The 22,208-nt window shown below is 51.1% G+C and overlaps 1 protein-coding gene across 1 annotated transcript in view; it reads right to left on the bottom strand.

Moving 5' to 3' along the window:
* LOC144121937 (fatty-acid amide hydrolase 2-A-like) overlaps window positions 1-20,565 on the bottom strand; it is a 49,692-nt gene extending 29,127 nt beyond the window's left edge. The window contains exons 1-2 of the mRNA XM_077655392.1: window positions 20,096-20,565; window positions 12,474-12,687 (exon numbers count right to left, since the gene is read on the bottom strand). Of these exons, the coding sequence (XP_077511518.1) occupies window positions 12,474-12,687; window positions 20,096-20,284 (403 nt within the window). The 5' untranslated portion in view covers window positions 20,285-20,565. The remainder of the gene's footprint in view (window positions 1-12,473; window positions 12,688-20,095) is intronic.
* Window positions 20,566-22,208: the final 1,643 nt, after the last annotated feature.

Genomic DNA, 22,208 nt, shown 5'->3' with positions numbered 1-22,208 from the left:
TGCAGGCCCAGATGAACTGCAAGACGCGCACCGCCCGATCCGCTCTCAAGAAAACCTGAGCAGCAGCGACGTTCGCCAGAATGCGCGGTGTCCCAGCTGCTTGCGTCGGCCCGTAACGGCCGCCGGAGCATTCGAAGAGAAACTCGCAGTCTTCTCAGGTTGCGGTGAGGCACGTCGCGTTGAGGAGCGCGACACATTCCCGCCAAGTGTGCTGCATAGCTTTCATAATGCCCCACACCACCAACAAGCAAAACAATGCGACGGGAGCGTCAAGCATAATACCCTCCGGCCCGTGCAAACATACACAATGACAAAGCCCCAATCGAAGTTTCCGAATCCTCTTACCTATGCCCCTGGTGAAGCACCATCAGTTCGCAGCCACAAGCCTTGACATAGCATCGGCGTTAGCATTTTGAGTGCCTCCTTGTGTTCGATTGCGAGATAAAACCTGTGCAGAGGGAGAGTCCAGCGAGTTATCTTGGCACTACGCGGGCTGGTAAGGTTGAGGTACTTGAGCGGATTTTGGTCCATCACCACCCGTACCTGTGCACCGAACACCCAAGCCTCAAGCTTCGTCAGTGCCCAGATGATTACGTAGGCCTCCTGCTTGATAGTGGCCCACCGTAAATGGGTCGGACTGAGTTTCCTGCTTAGTAAGGCGACCGGGCGTTCCTTCCTTTCCTCGTCCGTCGCACTGTGCTAGACATGCTCCTACGGCATAATCAGAGGCATCGGTGGCTAGAATAAACTCCATGTTAGTGCCTGGTGCATAAAGCGCAGTTGCGCGTCCCAAGCACTCTTTAATCCTCTGGAAAGCCTTCTGCGCCTTGTCATCCCAAAGAAAACGTTGAGGGTCTACCTTTTGGTTAGGTTAGCCAGAGGAAGCGCAACCCGCGAGTACTCCGGAACGTACTGCCTATAGTAGTTCGCCAAACACAGAAAGCTTTGTCGGAGCTAAGGCGAGGAAGAACCGGCTCCAACAGCGTTGAGGTTCGAACAGTTTAGTTGCACTGCTCGCGCTGCGGCGGCTTAGCGCAACTTCCTCTTTCTTGTCCGGCGCAGCGTGTCATGGCCTGCGAGCCGAACGTGGCGCGAGGGGCGCCGCTACAGGGCTCCCCCCTCTAGAGCGAAGCCACAGGATGCACCCAGAGGATGTGGTTGAAGGAAAGCGGGCACGATAATGGCGCAGCCGAAGTGAGAGTGAGTGGCGAGCCGACGGGCAGAGGAGTGGCAATGTAGGCTGGTTTGAGGCGGTCAGCAGCCACGACGTCTTCACGGCCGTTGACGTCTAACGTGAAGGTCTTCTGCGCACGATAGAGGACGCTGAACGGCCTATCGTAGGCTGCCGTGAGGGGTGGACGGACGTGGTCACGGCGGATGAAGACATGGGCGCAGGAGGCCAAGTCTCGGCTGACGAACACGGACTGAGGGGGACGGGCTGCAGGGGTGGCAGGAGTAATGTGGCGAAATGTGTTGCGTAGGTCTCGGGTGTAGGTGAAAGCGACATAGAATAACGGAGGGGAGGAAGGAGAGAATCCCCCAGGGAGATGCAGGGGAACACCGTAGACTATCTAAGCAGAAGAGCTGCCAAGGTCAGCTTTCAGTGCCGAGCCAATGCCCAAGGGGACGAGGGGAAGGTGCTCGGATCAGCGTTCTCTTGGCTGATAAGTGGTAAGGGCTGCCTTCAGTTGTCGATGCAGACGTTCCAACATGCCATTGGCCGAAGGATGGCAGGCGGTCGTATGGATGCGGTGGACGCCCAGAATATTAGCAAGAGCAGTAAATAGGGTCGATTTAAATTGGCGGCCGCGGTCGGTGGTGACGACAGACGGGCAGCCAAAGCGAGAGAACCAGCCGGCCATCAAGGCCGAAGCAACGGTCTCGGCTGTACCGTCAGCAGTGGGCAACGCCTCGGGCCAGCGGGTGAAACGATCCACCCAGGTGAGTAGATAAGAGGCCCCACGTGATAACGGGAGTGGTCCAACAATGTCTATGTGAACGTGAGAAAATCGTGCCTCAGGCGGCCGAAAAGGAGAGGCAGGCGTGACGGAATGCCAGTGAACTTTGACGCGCTGGCAGTGAAGGCAGGTTCGTCCCCAGTGGCGGACGTCGGCATTGATGCTTGGCCAAAGGAAACGAGATGTGATCATCTTCTGCATCGCACGAATACTAATGTGGCTCAGGAGGTGCAGTTTTCGAAAATTGTACGACGGAAAGTTAAAAGTACGGAGGGGCGCGAGAGGCGACTGGTTGTCTCGCACGTAAGGAACTGGGAGGAAAACAGCAGTGGACACTCCGCGAAGGACCGGTACGTCGATGTGGAGTGACGCCGATGCAGCTCTGGATCATTGCGCTGTGCAGCCGTTAGCTCCCCCATGTCCACTGGTGATTCGAACGCCATAGCACTAACAAGAGAACACGCATCAGCAGCAGCATTCTCTGGGCCATGAACGTGACGGAAATCCACTGTAAACTCGGAGATAAAACACAGTTACCGGACCTCGCAAGCAGTGTAGGTGCTGTGGTTCCTTTGGAAGGCAAACGTCAAGGGCTTATGGTCCGTGACGACGCGAAAGTTCCGGCACTCCGGGAAGTGGCGAAAGTGCTTGATGGCGAGGAAAACAGCAAGAAATTCTCGACCGCAGGTGCTGTATATAGTCTCAGGTGGCGTCAGCTTTTGGGAGAAAAAACCGAGGAGCTGCCAACTAGAGACGTACTGCTCGACGTACTGCAGCGTCCTAAGTCCACTCAAGTGGCGAAGCAGAATCTTTTTTTGTAGCCAAAACACTGGTCAAAGGCTTCAGGAAAGAGGCGCACTTCGTAAGAAAGCGGCGATGAAAGTCCAGGAGGCCCAATAATTCTCTTAGCTTCTTGAGTGACGTGGGGGCGGGATATTCTGGAATTGCTTTAATTTCGCTGTCGGGAAAATCCGACTGTGCGGCCTGCTCGTGGCCCCCCCTGCCACCGGATACGGGCCGGTGAAGTTTCGGCTACTAGGCTTTGTTCCGGTGCAACGCCAGCGGTGGGGATGGGCTTGCCGGGGCCCGTCCTCTGGGGATGCAAAACCCCATGGAAGTGGCAGCGACTCCCAAGCGACTGAGTGGGCCAGTCGCGCACGTGAGGTCCGAAGCCTGTGCGGAGGCAGGCCTGGTTTTATAATCAGGTTGGACTCACGGAATTGGGCTCGAAAAGTGCTCGAAAATCAAAAGGCCTCTGCACGCGGGGGCGTGCGTTGCTACCGGCTGGCGCGTCGGTTTCTGGTCACGGAGAGGCCAGGTCAGCGCGGCGGTTTCCAGCAGAAGGGCTCCTTGGGAGCGATGTCCTCGGGGAAGCAGCCAGGGATGGCTGACCGCGGGGCCGTGAGGCTAGAGCGCGGGACGCCGAGGTACGGGGGACCTTAGTACGACCGATGCGAAAACCGTCGATGTTGTGGAGTAGCGGTGGAGTAGGCCCGGGTTACCTCACCCTCGGCCAGGTTCTTGGCTTGTGGCCCGGTCAGCACGGCCCTGAACACTCCCACCTCAGTAGGTGTGGGAGGAAATAAGTGCAATAAGCTAGGGGAGGAAATAAGTGCAAGGCTGGTTGGTTTGAAGCACAGGTGGGTCCCCGGGAGTCTAATTCCATTGGCTGGATCCACCACACATACTTCCGGAGTATGAAAAACCGCGAAAAACACTTGAGGGTTAGTAGCTGGGCAGCGATTCGAAAGTCCGAACCGGACCTCTTAAAAGTCGTGGAGGAGCCCGAGGCAGCTGCCCCGGGTTAGGATTTCCTGTCTCCGAGTCGGAGCTTTGCGTCGCTGGGTGGTCGGGCATCCCGTGAGTGGAGCCGCACCATTGGTCAACATCGACGCCCTCCCTGTCCTGGCCAGACAGGAGTCGAGCAATGATAAAATGAGGGTCAATTTCTCGCTGTCCCCAGTCCCATCCCATTACCCATAACCCTTCCTTCAGTCCCATTCCCACAACCTACGTCCCACCCCCTCCGCTACGTCCCACGGGAGATCAGGGGAGTCTCCCCGGGCCGCTTCCCCGGCTGTGGGTCGCTTAGTAGCATTACCCCCTCATTTTTTTATTTTCCCACCTACGGGTGGCAAAAGCACAACATTGCCTTCGGGCCTTTTCATTAATATTACGATTGGATTAAGCCTGTTATACTTAAGTGGCACAGGCAGGGGCCTATTGGTTTACATTCCTTTTCTGGGTGCCCCACCATACTTTTGTCGGGAGGCCGAATGCCTTGTGGAGTGACAATGTTGCCGAGGAACTCTATTGTAGCTGCGCCCAAGAGGAACTTGTTCGGGTTGATGACGGGCCCATATTCATCCAGTCGGTGGAAGAGGGCGCGCAGATGAGCTTCATGCCAGGAACCGGATGAACTTGCTACGAGGAGATCATCGGTGTAAGCGAACACAAAGTCGAGGCCTGGCATAACCTCGTTGATAGCTCGCTGAAATCTGTGCGGCGTTGGGCAAGCCAAAAGGCATCCGCACGTACTCAAAGAGGCCGAACGGTTGGTAATGGCCGTCTTCAGAATATCAGTGGGCTCCACAGGAATTTGATGATAAGCCTTCATTAAGTCAGTTTTAGAGAACACCGTGTACCCAGCCAGATTTGATGTGAAGTCCTGTATGTGAGGAAGCGGATAGCGGTCTGGTAAAGTATTAGCGTTGCGGGCTTGGTAATCTCCGCATGGTCTTCAGTCGCCTGGATCTTTCTTTGGCACCATGTTAAGTGACGATGCCCAGTTGCTGGAAGAAGGCGTACTATGCTGAGTTCAAGCATGTGTTGGAGCTCACTGCGAGCGATAGCGAGTTGTTCTCCCGAAAAACGACGAGGGCGAACAAACACCGGAGGCCCCGAAGTCACGATCTGGTGAGTGATCGAGTGCTTCACCCGTGACTCTCTGGTATGCGGTTTTGTGAGGTTGGGAAAATCAGACAGAACTCTCGCATACGGCGCAACAGGGACGAGAGCGCGAAGCCCCGTCGCCTCAGTGGTGGAGAGACGCCGTTGACGAAGAGGTGCCTGCTGAGATCTATGAGGTGATGAGCTTGTATGTCGACGGCTAGGTTGAAGAAACTGACAAAGTCCTCGCCGAGAACAGCTTGCGCGACGTCAGCGATAATGAAGATCCAGCGAAACGTGCGGCGCAATCCCACGTTGAGCGTCAGGGACCGTTGGCAATACGTGCGAATGGGGAGTTGATCGCTTGGAGTGGTGAGGTCTGTTCGTTGCGACGGCGTTCTGCCCAAGAGGCGGCTATGACGCTCACTTGTGCTCCCGTGTCTACCAGTGAACGAGTGTCAGTAATCATGTCCGAGACATAAAAGGGGCGGCATGTCCGTCCACCAGCACCAATTGCCGCCGTCAGTGGCCGGTAGCAGCGTTTCCCAACCAGGAGCACGGGTGTGTGCACTTGCGGGCAGAGCTGTCGAAAATACGGTGGCACCAGCAGACAGCCGAGAGCGAGTTGGCTGGCCACGCGTCAGATGGTTGATATTCCAGGGAGCACGAAGGTGCCGGGGAGCGGCGGCGTGGCCTGAACCTCGGCGGAGAACGTCGCGGCAAAGGCGCGAGGACATCGAGCCGCCCGGCAAGAGCATCAAGTCGACATTCGATGCTGAAAAGCTGGAAGTCTACGGCCGTAGTTGGAGGCAGACTGGTCGCAGAGCTGACGTTGACGAGTCGTGAGTAGTCCGCAACACGGTCAGTGAGTTCAACGAGCTTGTCTAATGAAACATCACCCGCAGCTGCGAGGATAGGAACCATGTGTTGGGGAAGGCGCTAAAGGAAAAACTCACGCATAAATGGGTTGTGGTGAGCAGCGGAGTCTTCTAGAAGCTGGCGCATGCGACGGAGGAGCTACGAAGGGCGGCTGTGACCAAGCTCTGCAGCGCTGAGGAGCTGCTGGAGTTTGCAGCGCGCGGACGCTGACTTGCGGTCGAAGATAGCCGCCTTCAACGAAGGATCGAGCCAATTCCGGCGAGCTGATGACGTTCACTAAGTCCTTAGCGACGTCAGGAGGCGATGACGACACGAGGTGGAGGAACTTGGTCTGCTAGCTGGTGATACGTCGCAGCTGGAAATGCGCATCAACCTGCAGGAGCCAGGCGCGGGGGCTATTGGGCCAAAATGGAGGAATGCTGACTGGCTGGAACGCGGCCACCGAAATACCGAGAGGCTGAGCGTTCTGGACGGGAAGAACCAGGGGAATTCATGTAGGATGATTTGGCTGCGTGTTCGAAGCCGGGTCGCCAAATCTGTCGGAGCTAAGGCGAGGAAGAACCAGCTCCAATAGCGTTGAGGTTTGAACTGTTTATTTGCTCTGCTCGCGCTGCGGCGGCCTAGCCTAACTTCGTTTTTCTTGTACTAAGCCGCGTGCCATGGCCAGCGAGCCGAGCGCGGCGCGAGGGGCGCTACATCTTCTTAGCTGCCACTTCGTTTGGGGCGGGAAATCTCCTCAATAGCGCGTATCTTTGTCGGATTGACACTATGCTTACACGACCACACTATATGACCGAGGAACTCTACCTCACTTCTCGCGAAACGCACTTTGTTGCATTTACTGTCAATTCCTCAGCCGCTACGGATTTGAGGACGTTGTCGATGAGCCTCAGATGCTCGTCCCACGTCTCGGAGAAAATGACCAGATCATCGATGTAAGCGCAAGAATACTCTCTGTGTGGCGCTAACACCTCCTTAATAATTTACCGGAACGTGGAGCTGGCATTCAGGAGCCCAAAAGGCATTACGATTTATGCGTATTGCCCGACCGCCGTTACTTACGCAGTAAGCGCTGGAGCTTCTTATCTAATGGTATCTGCTAATATCCCCTCAGCATGTCAACAAGAGTGGTGTAGCGCGCCTTTGCCACCTGAAATAAAAGCTCCGATGGTATGTTCATGCGGAATGCGACCGGTTTCGTAATACTCTTGAACCTACGGTAGTCGTAGCAGCGCCTTATGCCACCGTCCTTCTTAGCCGCGCATACCACGAGATGGGCGGGGGCGCTATCTACCAGGAATATCAGTCCCCACTCTCGCAGTTCTCCGACTTGCCTTTTTACCTCCTTCCGAAAAACAATTTGTACATTGCAAACGTGTCCAGCTACCACCTCAGCTCCTGCTTTCAGCCATATTCGGCACTGCACTCGCCCGGCTTACTATCAAATACTTGTCCGTTTCTGGTGAGCCGTGCTGTCAGCTCTCTGCATTGCGACGGAATGAGGTGGTCTAAAGCTTCGGCCGACACGTTGTTGCCTTCACCAGACGGCACTGGAAATGTAGGAACGTCCCTGAAGTCCCTGTCCTTCTCGAAAACTGTCCCTACGACGCTAACGCGCGCATGATACGCACGGAGTTTGTTTTGCGTGCACAGATCGACTTGTTCCACCTTTCAAATCGATCATGTAACTATAAGGCCACAGCTTTTGTATAATTCTGGCCGATCCTATCCACTTCCTCATCAATTTGCCTTGACCGTCCTTCTCGAGCCACGACACTTCGTCTCCTTCAGCAAAGTGTTTATCTGTGGCACGGAGATTGTAGCGACTGGCGTACGTTCTCTGTGCCTTGATACAGTCGCCTTCGGTTCTAGCATTTGCCTCAGCTGACTTCTTCCGTAGCCCCAAAAGGTATTCCTCGGCTGCAACTGTTAAAGAGTAGTGGACGAACCAGTCTCCGCTCCAAGTGTTTGCAACATGGAGAGCGGCCCCACTGGCACCCTTCCATACATTAGCTCGAACGGAGAGCGCCCCGTCGTTTCGTTAGGCATCAATCTGTATGCCCATAGAAGGAACGGGACAAATGTATCCCACTCTCTGCCGTGCTCCTCAACAATATGGAATAGCATGAATTTGAAACTTCCGTTCCACCACTCGATCAGTCCGTTAGATTGTGGGTGGTCGGACGTGGAGAAGCTACCTAGTTAACTGAGCCGTGAAGTTTTTGCGCTGATCACAGCACAGCGTTTCAGGTATACCCAGGGGTGCAAATATCTGCAGCACGGCCTCGCACTTTGCCTTCGCTTTCAGCGCGATCAAGCACACTACCTTGGGCCACCGAGTGTTGACATTGACAACGCACAGCTCGTAACGGCGCCCGCGCGTGGATGGTGGTTCAATTGGTCCCATGCAATTGACGTTGACAACTTGAAACGTGCTGTCTGGTCTGGAAACGGGCGTGATCGGCACTCGATCGAACGTGCGTGCAGGGGTCTTCACCTGGCACGAATGGCATGTACGGCAGTACTGCTTCACAACTCTCGTTATGCTTGGCCAGTAGAAGGAACACGTGTTTCCCTGCAGTGTTTTACGTTCATCCAGGTGCCCTGGCCCCAGCAATTCATGCGCAATCCCTAACACCTCTCAGAGCCGTTCTGATTGTAGCACCAACTGACAACGCTGCCGTCCCTCAACTGGCTCTCAGTGGAAAAGTAGATCGCCCTGTATAAGCATGCCGTGTAAGCCCTTTTCGGCCTGCGCCCAAGTCTCGCTTAGCAATTCGTCAGCCAACTGTGCGTTGCTGAACCGTTGCCTCGCTGTCTGGTTTGTTTCGGTTCGGCTGTAAGTGGGCTCAATCTGTATGGCGAACGCTACTGTATCATCGTCAATGAGAGGCTTGTATCCGTCTTTCTTTTCTCGTTCGTCGGCGTTTAATTCCTCAGCTCTTGTCCCGTCTGATTTACTTGTTGCTCTCTCTCCGAGAAGCTCCTCGTAGTCCCCTGGCGTAATCAGGGCGTCTACGCCTGCTGCTAGTTCATCGGTAAGAGCGTAGAGCACTCCACATTCGGACGGATTAAACACATGAGGGGCGCACCTTCAACTGCCTTCAATGGCACGTACGCTAGCTCGGCGACTGCCTGACTTCCAAACGCTCCTGTCAGCTTCAGTGTTAATCCCGCGCTTTCATACACTCGGCAGAGTGACTTGCGAATGACCGTCACGTCGGCGCCTGAGTCAACCAGGGCTCTAAGCTCCAGACCCGTACTATATATTGACAGCCAGCTCGTCACCTGCTTCCTTGGGTCGCCTGCTACCCCCTTCTTCGCTCTCCGCAATTATTGAAATGTCTTCACGAGCAACAATATGTCTCTCGCCTTTGCGACTGGTGCTATCTTGTACTGCCGCCATTCCTCTTCTCCGGCGTTCCCTCAAAAAGTGACCCTTCTCGTGGCGCCTATAGCACTGTCGCCCAGAACGCCGCTCAGCTGCGCTGCCTCCTGATTGAAACCACGTAGCGGCCAGCTTCTCGGCAGTGTGTTTTCCGGTTGCGGCCGGAACTGATCCTACCGATGACGTACACTTCCGACTTTCCTCGAAGTTCTCCGCGAGCTCCACAAAGTCACTAGGTTTAAGGAATCCCCATTTCTTATTCGAGGCAACGTATGCCCATGTATCGGAGCCTAAGCATTCTTTCATTCTGTCTGTCATCGTCAGCTGCTTGAGTTCCTCCATCATGCTCACTTTACAGCTGTCTAGGTAATAGTCCAGATAAATCTCAACTAATACAGAAAATTGCCCCCACCTTTCACCGACTGCATTGCTGCTTGGCGAGAATAATCTCGTATTCTGCAGCCGACAATTCCAGTCCCTAAGAATTTTATCCTTGAGAGAGGCAAAATTTTTCCTTTCCTCTGCCGATAACCGCCCCAGGAGCTCTCGCGCTCTTTTGCTCAGCCTTGACAACACCAGCCCGCCCCCACCACTCGGTGGGGACATTGTACGAGTATACGGCAGCCTCAATCTCTTTAAACCATCTAGGCACTAGCCGCTCGTAACTTGGAATAGGTGCCAAGACGCCTGTGAATAGGCTGGCATATTTTCGCCTCCGATCTTCGTCTGCGCCGGTGTTCATCGCTGCGGTGCTTCCGCTATCTCCAGCCTCCGTGCTCTGGCCCCGTTGCAATCGCTCTGTTCCTAGAATCAATTTTTGATTCTCCGGCTTCGCTTCTACGATGTTCAATTGCAACTGCAGCAATGTGAGCTGCGCCGACGTCGCTATAGTGCGGCATCTACATCGCCCTGGCCTGTTTTGCTCGCGGCTGCTAGCTCTTCCGGCTGGCCCCTTTCTTCCATCATGGTCCTTTGCTTAGCGCTGTCGCTTCCCAAAGCCCAGGGCTGTGACATTGCACGCGCCCACAGACGCCAAAGGGATAGTCGCCTGATCACCGCAGCGTCCACTGGCGTGGCTCGCCGTGTCCCGGCTTGATCAGGCTCAGAGGTTCTCGGCCGTCGGCTTTTGAGGCAGTTGTCGAGATCGGGTGTCGCGCCGCTCCCCAAGACTCAAAGTTCTGTCACAGTAGGCCCTGTACGACTGCGCCAGTTACGTTTCAAAGACTCTTTTCAACTCTCACCCGCCGTTCTGGTCCCAAAAGGTGACGGTCTGTTTAGCTCCAGGCCTTCGAAAAAAGGTCATTCCCTCCCCCGCCATGCTCGAGCTCGCTGACCGACGGTCTTTTTGTGTGCCTGCCGGGCAACATGGATGACTTGTAGGACGCTCGACTAACGGTTTTGACTCGTTTATTTTATCTCTCTCTTTTTCAAAATCCAAGATGGTGCAAGTAGTAGATGTCCCGGAAAGCTAGGCATGTCTCCCGGTTTCCACTCCTCTTTTGTCAAATTATGCCTCATTGCACAACTCTCAAACAAAAAAGAGTAGAGCAGCCCCACTCCAGACAACCCAAATACATGTTGATATCGCGTCTATATATTGTGGCGGTGTGCTGCGCGTCTCCAGAGCGCCGCTATCTACACCCTCAGCTTCCCTTTTTGGAACTCCGGAGGCGCTTAAGCAAGCGACTGTATGGCAGCAGTAATCGTTGGGTGTCGGGGGCCAGTGCTCATTAGTCGTCCGAATACTGACAGGCTGGCCGTCGTCTTTATCCGGACGCCGACAAGCATTCAACTGGTGAAGAGGGTTGGCAGTGATCTGTTTAAAGTGAACGGGCCCATTTGAAGAGCCAGCAGGAAAAAATCCCGACTCCTTCCGTTCTCCCCTCCCTTCTGACTAAGCGGCCCGCGTTCGGCCATGCTGTGGACAAGAGCGCCTACGCTGCTTCGGAGAGGACAGGCCAATTAGGCTGCCGGGACGCAACAGCAGCTGCACACACCGAAAGAGTGACAGGGGCGCCGGCAGGAGTGGAAAAGACTCAAGCCGGCGGGTGGTACGGCGAAGACCGGGAATGCCGCGTGGCGTTTTGTTTCCTAACAGTGTAGAGCAGCAGGTAAAGATAACGACAACTCCTCCCTCATTGTTCGATTGCAGAATCGAAGAAATGCCGTACTCTCCAGCTGCGACATATCCGGAAGCAGTTACGCATCGTCATTCCATGGACTGCTTGGTTACGCGGATTGAGTCGGAAATCGCTTAGCTGAGACGGTGGTCGTTTAGGGTAGCACAGTGAAGTCCAAGAGAAGGCCTAGTATGGAGTGAAAGAGAATCAGATGGGTGGATGAGAATAGCAAGTTTGTAATGAGAGGATGGAAATACCTGGCGCAGCACACTGTATATTACAGATCTGTCGCCTTTATCCTGCAGTGGATGCATCTACGTAGATCGGCTGATGATGACGAGATTGCATGAAAAGACTATGTGAATGCTTTGATTTCACCGCAATTAGAAACTTAGAGCGCGCATCTACTGTGTATCTTTGCAGTTCAGCTTCAGCGCCTAGAATACAGGCCTTTTTTATAAGCAATTTCATTTATTCGAGGCAACTGAGGGCTGAATTTTTAGCGTTTCATTTAGTTTTCATTTAGTGCGACCGTATGCATTTGTCGACTGCTTCTGTAAGCGCATAACGTGGCAGATGACATCCCACTTGTCGTGCCCAAATAACGTCCGTAATGTCACTTGCTTTCACAACAGCGCAAGACGCCCATGCTGTACTGTTGAACCTCCGATGACAAAAATGAATGAGAGAGCACGGAAATACTTTTTTTTTCATGCTTGGCGAGATTATTAGGAGCCACTCCTGTATCAAGAGTGAAAAATTTGGATGACCGTATCATGAATCGGCGAATCATGGTCACTTCGACAGTGCCGGTCTTGGATGTGGCTGCAGTAGAATTACCGGTCGCACCGTCTACTGGACGTTTCATTTAACATCTCTTGCGGCTTTCATCAGGATTGACATCACGACGAAATTAAATAAACACTATATGAAAGGTTAAAATACACGGCCCCTGCTGTATGATTTGAGGGACGGGCGACTGAAAAAACCCTGACTAGTTTTATAGCGCCATGAGGCGAATTCTCTTGGCATGATGACCTAAACTTTTGGGAAGGCCAACCTCTCAATTCTGGTGATGCGTTTGTGGTGCTCGGTTAGACGGAGAAAAACAATACGGCATTTCTTGCAGTAACAGGCTTAGTTGCTGTGGTGCACTGTAGAGAAATCTCGCATTTCCTTTTGTTTCATTTATCGAAAGCGTTTTCGTAGTTCATCTCGTACGGGTGCGCTATGGCTCACCTTGTACCATGACCGAACACTTGGTGATGAAAGGAACGCCCAGCAGCGGCTTTGTGCGCTCCAGTTCCTGCGGTGAACTGCGCTGCACCAGCTCGTCAGCTGCGCGAGCTTCCTTGAGGGCCGCGTCGAAGCGCTCGTCCACTACGGCGTTCACCAGGGGCTCCACATCCCGAACGCGCCGCCAGTAGGCGCGGACCACAGCTTCGCTGCTCACCTGCGCTGGTCGACCAGAGGCGCATGAAGTCAACGTGAACAAATATGTTTGTTTAAGCAAATATGTTTTAAGTGAACACGAAAACCCACAAATGATAGCGCTAGAAATTCACCATCTGGACATTGTGCCAGACTCCTGCGTTAACTCTTTCACGGGAAATTTTTTTTATATGAAGTCTGGGAAAGCACTTACTTGATATTTTCGCAAGATATGGTTTCGAATGCTCATGTGAAAATTTCACACCTTCCGAACCAAGCTTCCCCGTAACAGAATGATTCTTAGCACGCCTAATAGCACAACTTTTCTCGATTTTCATTTTCTTTCTAGTAATCACGTGCACAAAACTCGGCAATGCTTACAATAGATACCCACCCGGTGGCTCAGTGGTTAAGGCACTCGGCTAGGAGCAAGAGTACCCGGGTGCGAACCCTACCGCGGCGGCCGCGTTTCGATGGAGGCGGAACGGAAAATGCGCCCGTGTGCTGTGATGTTAGTGCGCGTTAAAGATCCCCAGGTGGTCGCAATTAAACCAGAGACCTTCACTACGGCTTCACTTTCTTCTTTTCTTCTCTTCGTCCCTCATTTATCTCTTCCCTTACGGCACGGTTCTGGTGTCTAGAAAAATCTGTGAGACAGTTACTGCGTCATTTGCTTTCCTCGAAACCATTATGAGTTGTTTTTTTTTCCTGGAGAATAAAAAATAAAATCACTTAAGTACCTCAACACTACTCATGCACTTCAAATCTGAAAATGTTTTTGATGTTTATTTTTTCTTTTCATGTATTTTTAATTTGCTTCACTTGCTTTCGATTGCAACACCTGCTCAATAGAGTACAGTGATAATGCAACGCATATACTTAGTTCACCTTTGTTCAAACAGAATGAACACTCTCCTGTGGCTCATGGCTTGCGTCCCGCCTCCAAATATCAAAATCCTGGGTTGAATTCCCTGTACTCTTGGAAGAAATATCATTTTTATTGAGTACCCCGAAGACATCATTTGAAATTTTTGGAACCACTGCTGCTGGTCAACACCAACGCCGGGCTTCTTGCCTTGCTGCGATATAATTCTTTCCCATTAAAAATAAACGTTCATAGAACAGTCCCCTCACTTGAAAAACAGCGCGGCAGCCTTTTCCTTTTAGAGTCAAGCCACAGATAAATGTAATGAGTATATTCCCCACTCCGCAGGAATGGACTCTTCATCCTCAAATAACGATCCATACTCGACTCTGGGCCCGCTAGCTCCTTCGTACATGCCACTACTGCGGACGAGAGGTAAATAATCCAAGAACTGTCATGGAGACCTACCACACCCGCCTACTCTAGGTGTCAGCGACAGCATGAAAAATGCCCAGGAGAGTCACGGGCATGTATTCCAGGCGTGCATTTAAAGCGAAGTAATGCTCTTTTCGTGCTCAAAAAACTTCTTCGATTTTTTTATGCACTTTTAGATGCCTTATGTCAAGAAACGCCTCGGCTCGAAAGTGTTGACAACAGCCGATCAGAGCTCCGGAAAAAATATGGATCTGTAAATAATTTTGCTGCGTGAAACAGGAGAGGTGATTTTTTTCAAGGTTCACAAGGATGAAACGAGATAGGGAAATGTTTCTGTGATTAACAAAAATTTTCCGGCAATCTTGCTACCCACAACAATCAAGTGGGAAGTAGTCTTCACGCCACCCGCGAGGGGACAAGAAAGCAACTGGTTCTGTAAATCAATTTTTACTGCAAAAAGCACTACTTTGCGAGGTCAAACCAGCTCACTCGTTGGTGTAAAGATTGACGATAAGGGTGGCCAAGGGAAAATCATAAATAACAAAAATACGCATTGCAGCGAGAGGGATTCGAACCCTCGGCGGCGCGAAAAGATCAGCTCCGCTGGCCACTGCACGAGAGCACTACGCTATCACCGTAGCCGATCGCGACTCGTGTTGAAATGCAACATACTCTGATGCTGTGCATTGCACTTCGTCTTCATGTAAAGCTATTGTTAACCTAAAATTGGCGCTTTAAGCTACGTGGCGGTAGTGACAGAGAGATGTGCGCCGCATGCCTCGGCGTGGACAACACAGTGGCAGAAACAACGCATTAGAGCAATACGCGTTGGCGTGGGGAAGGTCTTTGAAGAAACGCGGCACTAGAGAATAGGCCGCCGGCGTACATTGGGTAAATTTACATTTAAGAATAAAAATTTAAAGACGCACATAACTGGCTCCCTGAGTTCCCGGACACCTCAATCGCGCTTTAAGGAACACATTAAGGTAAGGTAATATTTCGCATATTATTTCGAGCTTAACACTGCAAAACCACCCGGCCAATTTTTTCATAGTATATGACGCAACTGCAATTTTTGTCTTTTTTTAAAGAAGTGAAAAGATATGGAAACCGGCTGCGTTGGTGAATGGCTCTTCGCATAGCGAGCTCCCGACAGGGTGGTTCAGATACTCCTCAAAAATGGAGTACCTGGTCTACTACTCTTTTTAAAAAAGGTACCCAAAAAGGTTAGAAGCAGTAAAGTGTCACTGCTGTCTAGACAAGAGCTCATTTTGTAGCAAATATTTCGCTTACAAATGAGTTAGGGCAGGTAATAATATAAGTATTATATACTGCTTTCCAGCTGGCTTTATTGCACATTTCAGACGTATGTGTCTGTTCCGATCAAGTATTTATTACAGGGTGTAGGGACTTGCTTGCCTCACGGGGCTGGAGTCTAAGAGCTCTCATCATTGAGGCGAGGGCTTCTCCCCGGGGAATCTGTTGCTGAACTGTCGTCATCGCTGCGGATGGCGTGGTTGTGGCGACGCGCCTCCTTTCTTCCAATCTTGCCTCTCACATCGGTTTTAACTCTCCTACTGTCGCACGTGGCGACAATTGTGGCTCAGCTTGACCAAGTGGGCAGGCCCGTGCACTTTCCGTTTCAACCTTCCTGCAATCGCAACGCAACGCAAGTAGTTATTACAGGGAAGGCATTCTTTCTACGGTAGAGTAGGCGTGGATGCACAGTGGTTGACAACCTGCTGCGCTTGTCGAATTTCGCACTGACACTCCAGCTGGCCGCAAACAATTGTTAGCAACACCACGGGATTGCCCGCTTATCTCAGCTTTAGCGACCCCTTCTGTAGATACCACTGACTGCGAGGAATGATGGTATTGTTGTACAGCAATATCAAAATATGCAGCCGCTATCTCGATATCGCACGGGCACTCAACCTACCCGCTAACAATCCTAAGCCACACCACGCAAGAACACGCTTATCTGAACCTTCTGAAGACTCCTTAGAGTACTCGGGAGTAAGATACGGCTGTACAGTGGGAATCTAATTCCTCCGCTATTCGTGTACGGGTCTGACCCTTAAGCTGGCTGCTAACAATTGCATGCAGATAAGCTGCAATGTCCCTTATCTCACCTCTCGCCGTGGCCTTCTCAAAAACAGCTTTGGATAAGAGTGACTGACACTAAAATTTACTCCCTTGCCATTCTCTGTGTGCAAAGGTTCGTTCGCCCCTTCTTTGTGAACAAATGATCGCTTTGTCAGCGCCCAGATAAAGAATCTGATCATCCGTGTGAGTCCGCAGGATGTGGAGTGCTCCCAGCTAGGCAGGGTCACATCTGTCAACTGTTGCAGCAGTTGAGAGCATTCCAAGTTGAAAAGAGAAGTGAATTTTAGCGCGGATGCAGTTTTTATGAAATAGCAGTGTTTATTCATTACCATATGAGAGCACCGTTCTGGGGCTGTCTGGTCCCAATTAAAGGAATACTGCGAGCGAGTTCAGCGACTTTGTTTTTAATAAAGATGTAATAATTTCCTCTCCGTCGATATGCTGACGTAAGGTTTATAGGCAGAATAGTTGTCTTTTTTGTTCGCCAGAACATGCTTCGGTGACTCGCAACGTCTGTGTTTTTCTTTAGCGCGTCTTATAAGCATACGTGTTTTGTGACCCAGGTTCGTCATCTGTCGATTAAACCTCAGTTGTTAGCCCAGCGTTGTCCTGTGTTCTTCTTCTCCTGGTGTTCTCGTACTTTCGCTGATGAAGTTATAACTCTGCTACACGGCAACTAGCGCATATGGTTACCGTGGTGGGATATCAAGCGCTAGCCAAGAGCGACCGGCATTTAAGGATGCGTTCTAGGCCAAGGATGCGCAGTAAATTATCCATATCGCGTTAGCGGTGGCCTAGTTGTCTGAGCATCCGCTTCGAATTCGGTAGGTACTGGGTGCGATCCGCAGTGCCACCGGGCACCGAGCGGCGACACAATGAGTACAAGCTTTCCCCTGATCTGGTGCTCGGCTAATATTGGGTTAAATGTTGGGAAATGGGTTTTGCCCCCCAACTGAGGTAGAATAAAAATGCCTTGTGCCATGGCGCTTTTTTAGCCACAGATGTCTTTGCGCCATAAAAGTAATCTAGAACTTTCGCCTCTATCGAATTTTGAAACAGGCGAAATTCTAGAGGCCCGTGTACTGTGCAATATCAGGGAACGTTAAAGAACCCCAGGGGGTCCAAATTTCCGGAGCCCTTCACTACGGCGTCCCTCATAGCCTGAGCCGCTTTTGAACGTTAAACCCAAATAAGCCACAATCTATCATCGTCATCATCGAATTATTCACATGAAAAAGGAGCGTACAGACGCAGGTGTCAAAGCCAGGCGCTTCGATTCCAGGAACGACGCACGGCAGCCTCTCAAACCGGAGCCAGAACAAAAATAGGGAACGCGCGGCCATGCTTTATTCCTGTGATGCCGGTGAATGTTTTGCCGGAATATTAGTTGAGTACGGCGTCCAAGCAGCACGCGTTCCTTCTAACCAGGTAAACGACGAGTTTGTACACGCATAGGAACCGTTACTGGCATCGTCTACAAAATTTTCCTCAAACGCTATGACGTTGCATATGGAGATGAAAGAGGGCATTTAAAAAGTAGCTTGAAGGAGCAGCAACAGGACGGGTGTGAAGAAGAGAAGTGTGGCTTCGGACGCTCAGATAGAGCGTCGACCAAAAAAAAAAAACAATTGCGGCTCCAATCCACGTTCTGAAGGTGGTTGAACAGCGAAGTTGTAAAACGACGCCCAATTACCCATTGCGATGTCACTTGAAAATTTACACACGTGGCTCTGCAAAGAGCGAAACCAGCGGCAAGTGAAATATACTTATAATTACCCTTTATTACTCCACAACGAGAATCACGACTGCTGTATGATGAGTGTGAAATACACTGACATTTTCAGTTCGAACTGTACCGATATTCTATGGTAAGCTTAAATCAATGCATGAACAATGAATGGTGGTTGGTTGAGATGCACTGGTGAAAAGGTGTTTCCATTGTTCACACCCGCCTTATCACCCATCATGTGGTTTCGAGGCTCGTTTTGTTTTTCTTAAAGGAAACGAGTACTAAGTTATGTGCTGTATGCCTGTTTGCAAAGGATATTTACCATTTAAATAGTATTTTTTAATATGCATTTCTTTTTATTTTTGTGCATTATTATTTTTATTTGTAATGTTTTATTTCTGTTCTTTTCGTTATTATTTTTACATTCGACTACTTCATGATCAGTTTTATATATGATTTCTATGCTGTTGAGTACTTTTGCACTCGGAATAGCATTCAAATTTTAGCCTCGCGTTTTTTGCTGACGACGCCGACGACACGAAAATTTCTTTGGACGGTAGAAGTATACAGCTTGGTTGCAAAAAGGCTAAAGCAGTGATTTCGATTTAGCGTGTATACTTACCCCCCTCGGGGGCTCAGTGGCTAAGGCGCTTGTCTAATGAACCGGAGTACCCTGGTTCACAGCCGATCACGGGGGCAGCGCTTCGATTGAGGCGAAACGCCAAAGGCGCCTGTGTGCTGTGCGATGTCAGTGCACGTTAAGGATCCTCAGGTGGTCGAAATGAATTCCAGAGACCTCCACTACGGCACCTCTTTCTTGCTTTCTTATTCAACTCCCTACTTATACTTTCCCTTAATAACGGCGAGATTGGGGTGCCCACCGAGATATGTGAGACAGTTACTGCGTTATTTCTTGTCCTAAAAAATCCAATTTTCAATTTGTGCTTACTTGTAAAAGAAAAAAAGCATTTATACAAGCGACGTCCGAAGCGATAGAGAGGACGCCGGATAACCTGCACGATAAATATACGTGCACCGTGCGCCATCTTTTTTCTTCGCATGCGACCCCAATCATTTTTTCTCATAGTGAATCCCTCCCACCCATATCCTGGCAACTCTGTTGCGTCGAAAGAATTTGCTTTACCGGACAGATTTGCGACAGACTCTGATTAATGCTCATGCCTATTGGGCAGCAAGCTGTTTATTTCTTGCTGAGAACTTTCGTTTCAAGAAATGTGCTTTTTTCCGCCAATTGATTCAAACTTGTGCCACCTACAAGTAACAGGAAGAACTCCGTTATTAAAATTTCAGAGTGAATGCCAGAGTAGTCTAGACGCGAAAATTAGCGTCGTGTTAATTATGGTAACCTCATCAAAGGTTGACTGTAAAAACGGCTGGCAGCAGTTACACTGTATTGATTTTATTTTTACGTTTCCAGCGTGTAGAATCTTAATTTTCAAATAAATGAACCTGTTTCTAATTGGCACACAGTGATCAATCGTTACAGATATACTTCAGTTGCCCGCCAGGGCCATTGTCGCCATCATCTGATGGCACGGCACTCGTGATTTCCACTACGGTCGAATGATTTTATGACTAGTTTTGACTAGCGTAATGGGTTAATTCCAATATATACCGAAGGTCATTGTCTACTTTAGACTGTAGATTCTTGGGAGTCATACACCTCTTGACGAAGTGGTGCAGCTGTTAAGCGATGCGGCACTGCCCTGCGGTGCAGGTGCTTCTAGCGATGGGCCTTACAGCACCGTGATGTTTGGTTTTTGTCACAGGGTTGAGCTACTGCTCCCAGAGTACACTGATCATGCGTTGTACTGGGCATGACCAGAAGTTTCCCTTTCCACTCCAATGCGGATGTTGCAAGGCAGACATGGATCACAGCGGACGTGCGGGTCCAGGACTGCGCGCTCTCGGAGAGTACCATATTGCCGTTATACACTGTAGGATAGTTCAAGGAAAGGGTACAGCAACAAGGGAGCGTGGGAAGGGGCGGTGGGAGCTCTCTTCGTCTCCCCTTCTTCACGGCCACGGCGACAGGTCGGGCGGTTCAGTCATTTTGTTACGCCTAAAAAGCGCATTTGCAGCGACAGCAGTATACGGCACGCGCAATCGACGAAATCATGTCATTGTCGCCTGGTACACGGTCTACTTTCCCTGATCCTTGCACTCTTCCTCTCTTCTATCAACGCACGGTGGCACGTGACATACGCCTACACACACACCCCTCCCCTCCACCCACACCCTACATCCCAAACAACAAGTGGTAGCCGCACTCACCCGTCCGTGTCTTATGGCATTCGCTAGGACCACAGCTGGGGCGAGAAGCAAGGGGTCGCTCGTGGGCGGGATGCGCTGGCGACGGCGTCCGAGGTTGGCCACGAATAGGAGAAACTCGAAAAAGCGGTCGAGCAGGCGCACCAGGAGTTCTCCGATGAATGGGCGCACTTTCGCCATAATGCCGGCCATGTCGATTTCCTGTGGGTGAGAGCGAAGGAAGTGTTTGGGGCGCAACGGAATACTGACAGAGTGTCCTGTTTCAGGCCGGCATGAAGTTGCAGGAACTTAACACCTGACGGGTACGTGAGGAGAATACTGCGAAGATTTTGTTGAATCCCAAGGCTCCTCGCTTCTGAGACAGCAGTTTGCCCTACGTAGTGAATGGTTCGAGTAAGCTTATAACCATCGAGCGCCGGTAATGAGCACGAGATTGAATTAGAGCGAGCGGGTTTCAGATGCCATTATCTCGACCTGATGTTGCGCGCCGCCGTTCTTATCGTGGCGAGCGAAGCATGCCCTTGCCCTCAGCAGCACCTCCTTGTCAACGATTCTGTTGTACGCAGAAACGCTTGCTCTCAATCCGTCCCCACTTATACCTTTACAATCAGACGTGTGAGGCTGTGTAAGCGAAAATTGACGGCGAAAAGACCTAGATACTACGCCAGTGCTTCGTATTTCGGTGTGGTCAGGCAGAAACTTGAATTGTTCGTCCAGGAAGTGAGTTGAGGCGAAGGGAGCGGGCATTTAGGTTTCCTATCAAGAGAAGGTGGTGCCCAAAGCTCCTCCTGGGAAGGTCACCGCAAAAGTGGCCGAAGCACGATCAACGGCGAACGCAATATTAACGCAGAAAGTGTTAAAAGTCCAGTTCCGCGCAGAATTCAGAAGGACGCAAACGGAAGAGCAAACGCGATAGCGCCTTTTCCATTTTTTATTTTTAATTACTATTTCATCAGTGCACATTCCCAACAAACTTTACTGCCATACACAACACAACGCGTTGATTTGGTTCCCCTCTAGAACGCTTGAATCAATGACCCTTTGTGGCCACGATGAAGAACGCAGTGCTAGGAGTGGTTTCCTCGAGTCTTCCTCGAGGCTCGCGTCCCGGAAGTGATCAAGGACGTCAGCATCAGGAGCCAAAGCAACCTCCTTGCCATCGATGTAATGAAGCGGAGCGCATTAAAAAGTCTAGCCACCGTCAAGAAGATTGGAGACATCGCCGTCCGCTCTCTCGTTCTTGAAAACAATGGCACAACCGCTGGCGCCTTTTACGACGTCGACGCGACCATCTCTAACGCCGACCTGCCGTTACCCATTAAGACAGCGACGAACAGTATCGAAATAAACAAAGTTCAGCTCCTCGGAGAGTCAATGTGCGTTAAGCTAACTTTTAAGGGCGACTGTATGCCATCGCATGTGAAGGTTGGCCACTTTCGACATGCAGTTTATCCATTCGTTCAGAAGTCGCTTCAGTGCCGGAAGTGCATGAACATTTGGCATGTCAGTGGTGTTTCTAATAACACCATATCGTGGCCGCGCTGCTCTGAGCCACATAGCGGTGAGATTTGCCGCGATACTGTCTTGAAGCGCGCCAACAGCCGTGGCCCTCATGATGCTTCTTCAAAAGTCTGTCCCCGCCTTAAGAAAGAACGGCCAGTGTTGAAGCAAATGATGCGAGAACATTAAAGGCACAGAGAGGCCGCAGCTACGGTGCGTCGATGCCGTTCTCGTCGCCGACGATCTCACTAGACAAACGGCTGACAGTTGCAGAGAAACCCCAATCGCTCCTGCTACTTGTCCTCCCCTTCCGCCGAGGAATGTAAGCCCGGTTACTAGTGAAGCCGGAACCAGTACTTAAGAGGTGGCATGGCTACCACAGCCGCAGCCACTCTCGACCTTGGTGTCTGAGTAGACACCAGGCCCCCACTGTCCTACGCCTACAGTTGAGCGAGCCCAAGGCAGAGATCTAGCCCTAGGGGAGGAAGTGCAGGAGATCACTATCTTGAGGTCCCTTATGAACGCCATGTATGTGATGCTGTCTATCCTTCACTCGCCAGCAGCATGGAATGCATTGCAGGTACTGGACGCGTAAATCCAGTCCTTGCAGCTTTCC

The sequence above is a fragment of the Amblyomma americanum genome, chromosome 2 (genome assembly GCF_052857255.1).
Source record: "Amblyomma americanum isolate KBUSLIRL-KWMA chromosome 2, ASM5285725v1, whole genome shotgun sequence".
In the NCBI taxonomy this organism is placed as follows: Eukaryota; Metazoa; Arthropoda; class Arachnida; order Ixodida; family Ixodidae; genus Amblyomma; species Amblyomma americanum.
Note: the sequence above shows the minus strand (reverse complement) of the source record. Positions and strands in the feature narration are given on the sequence as shown.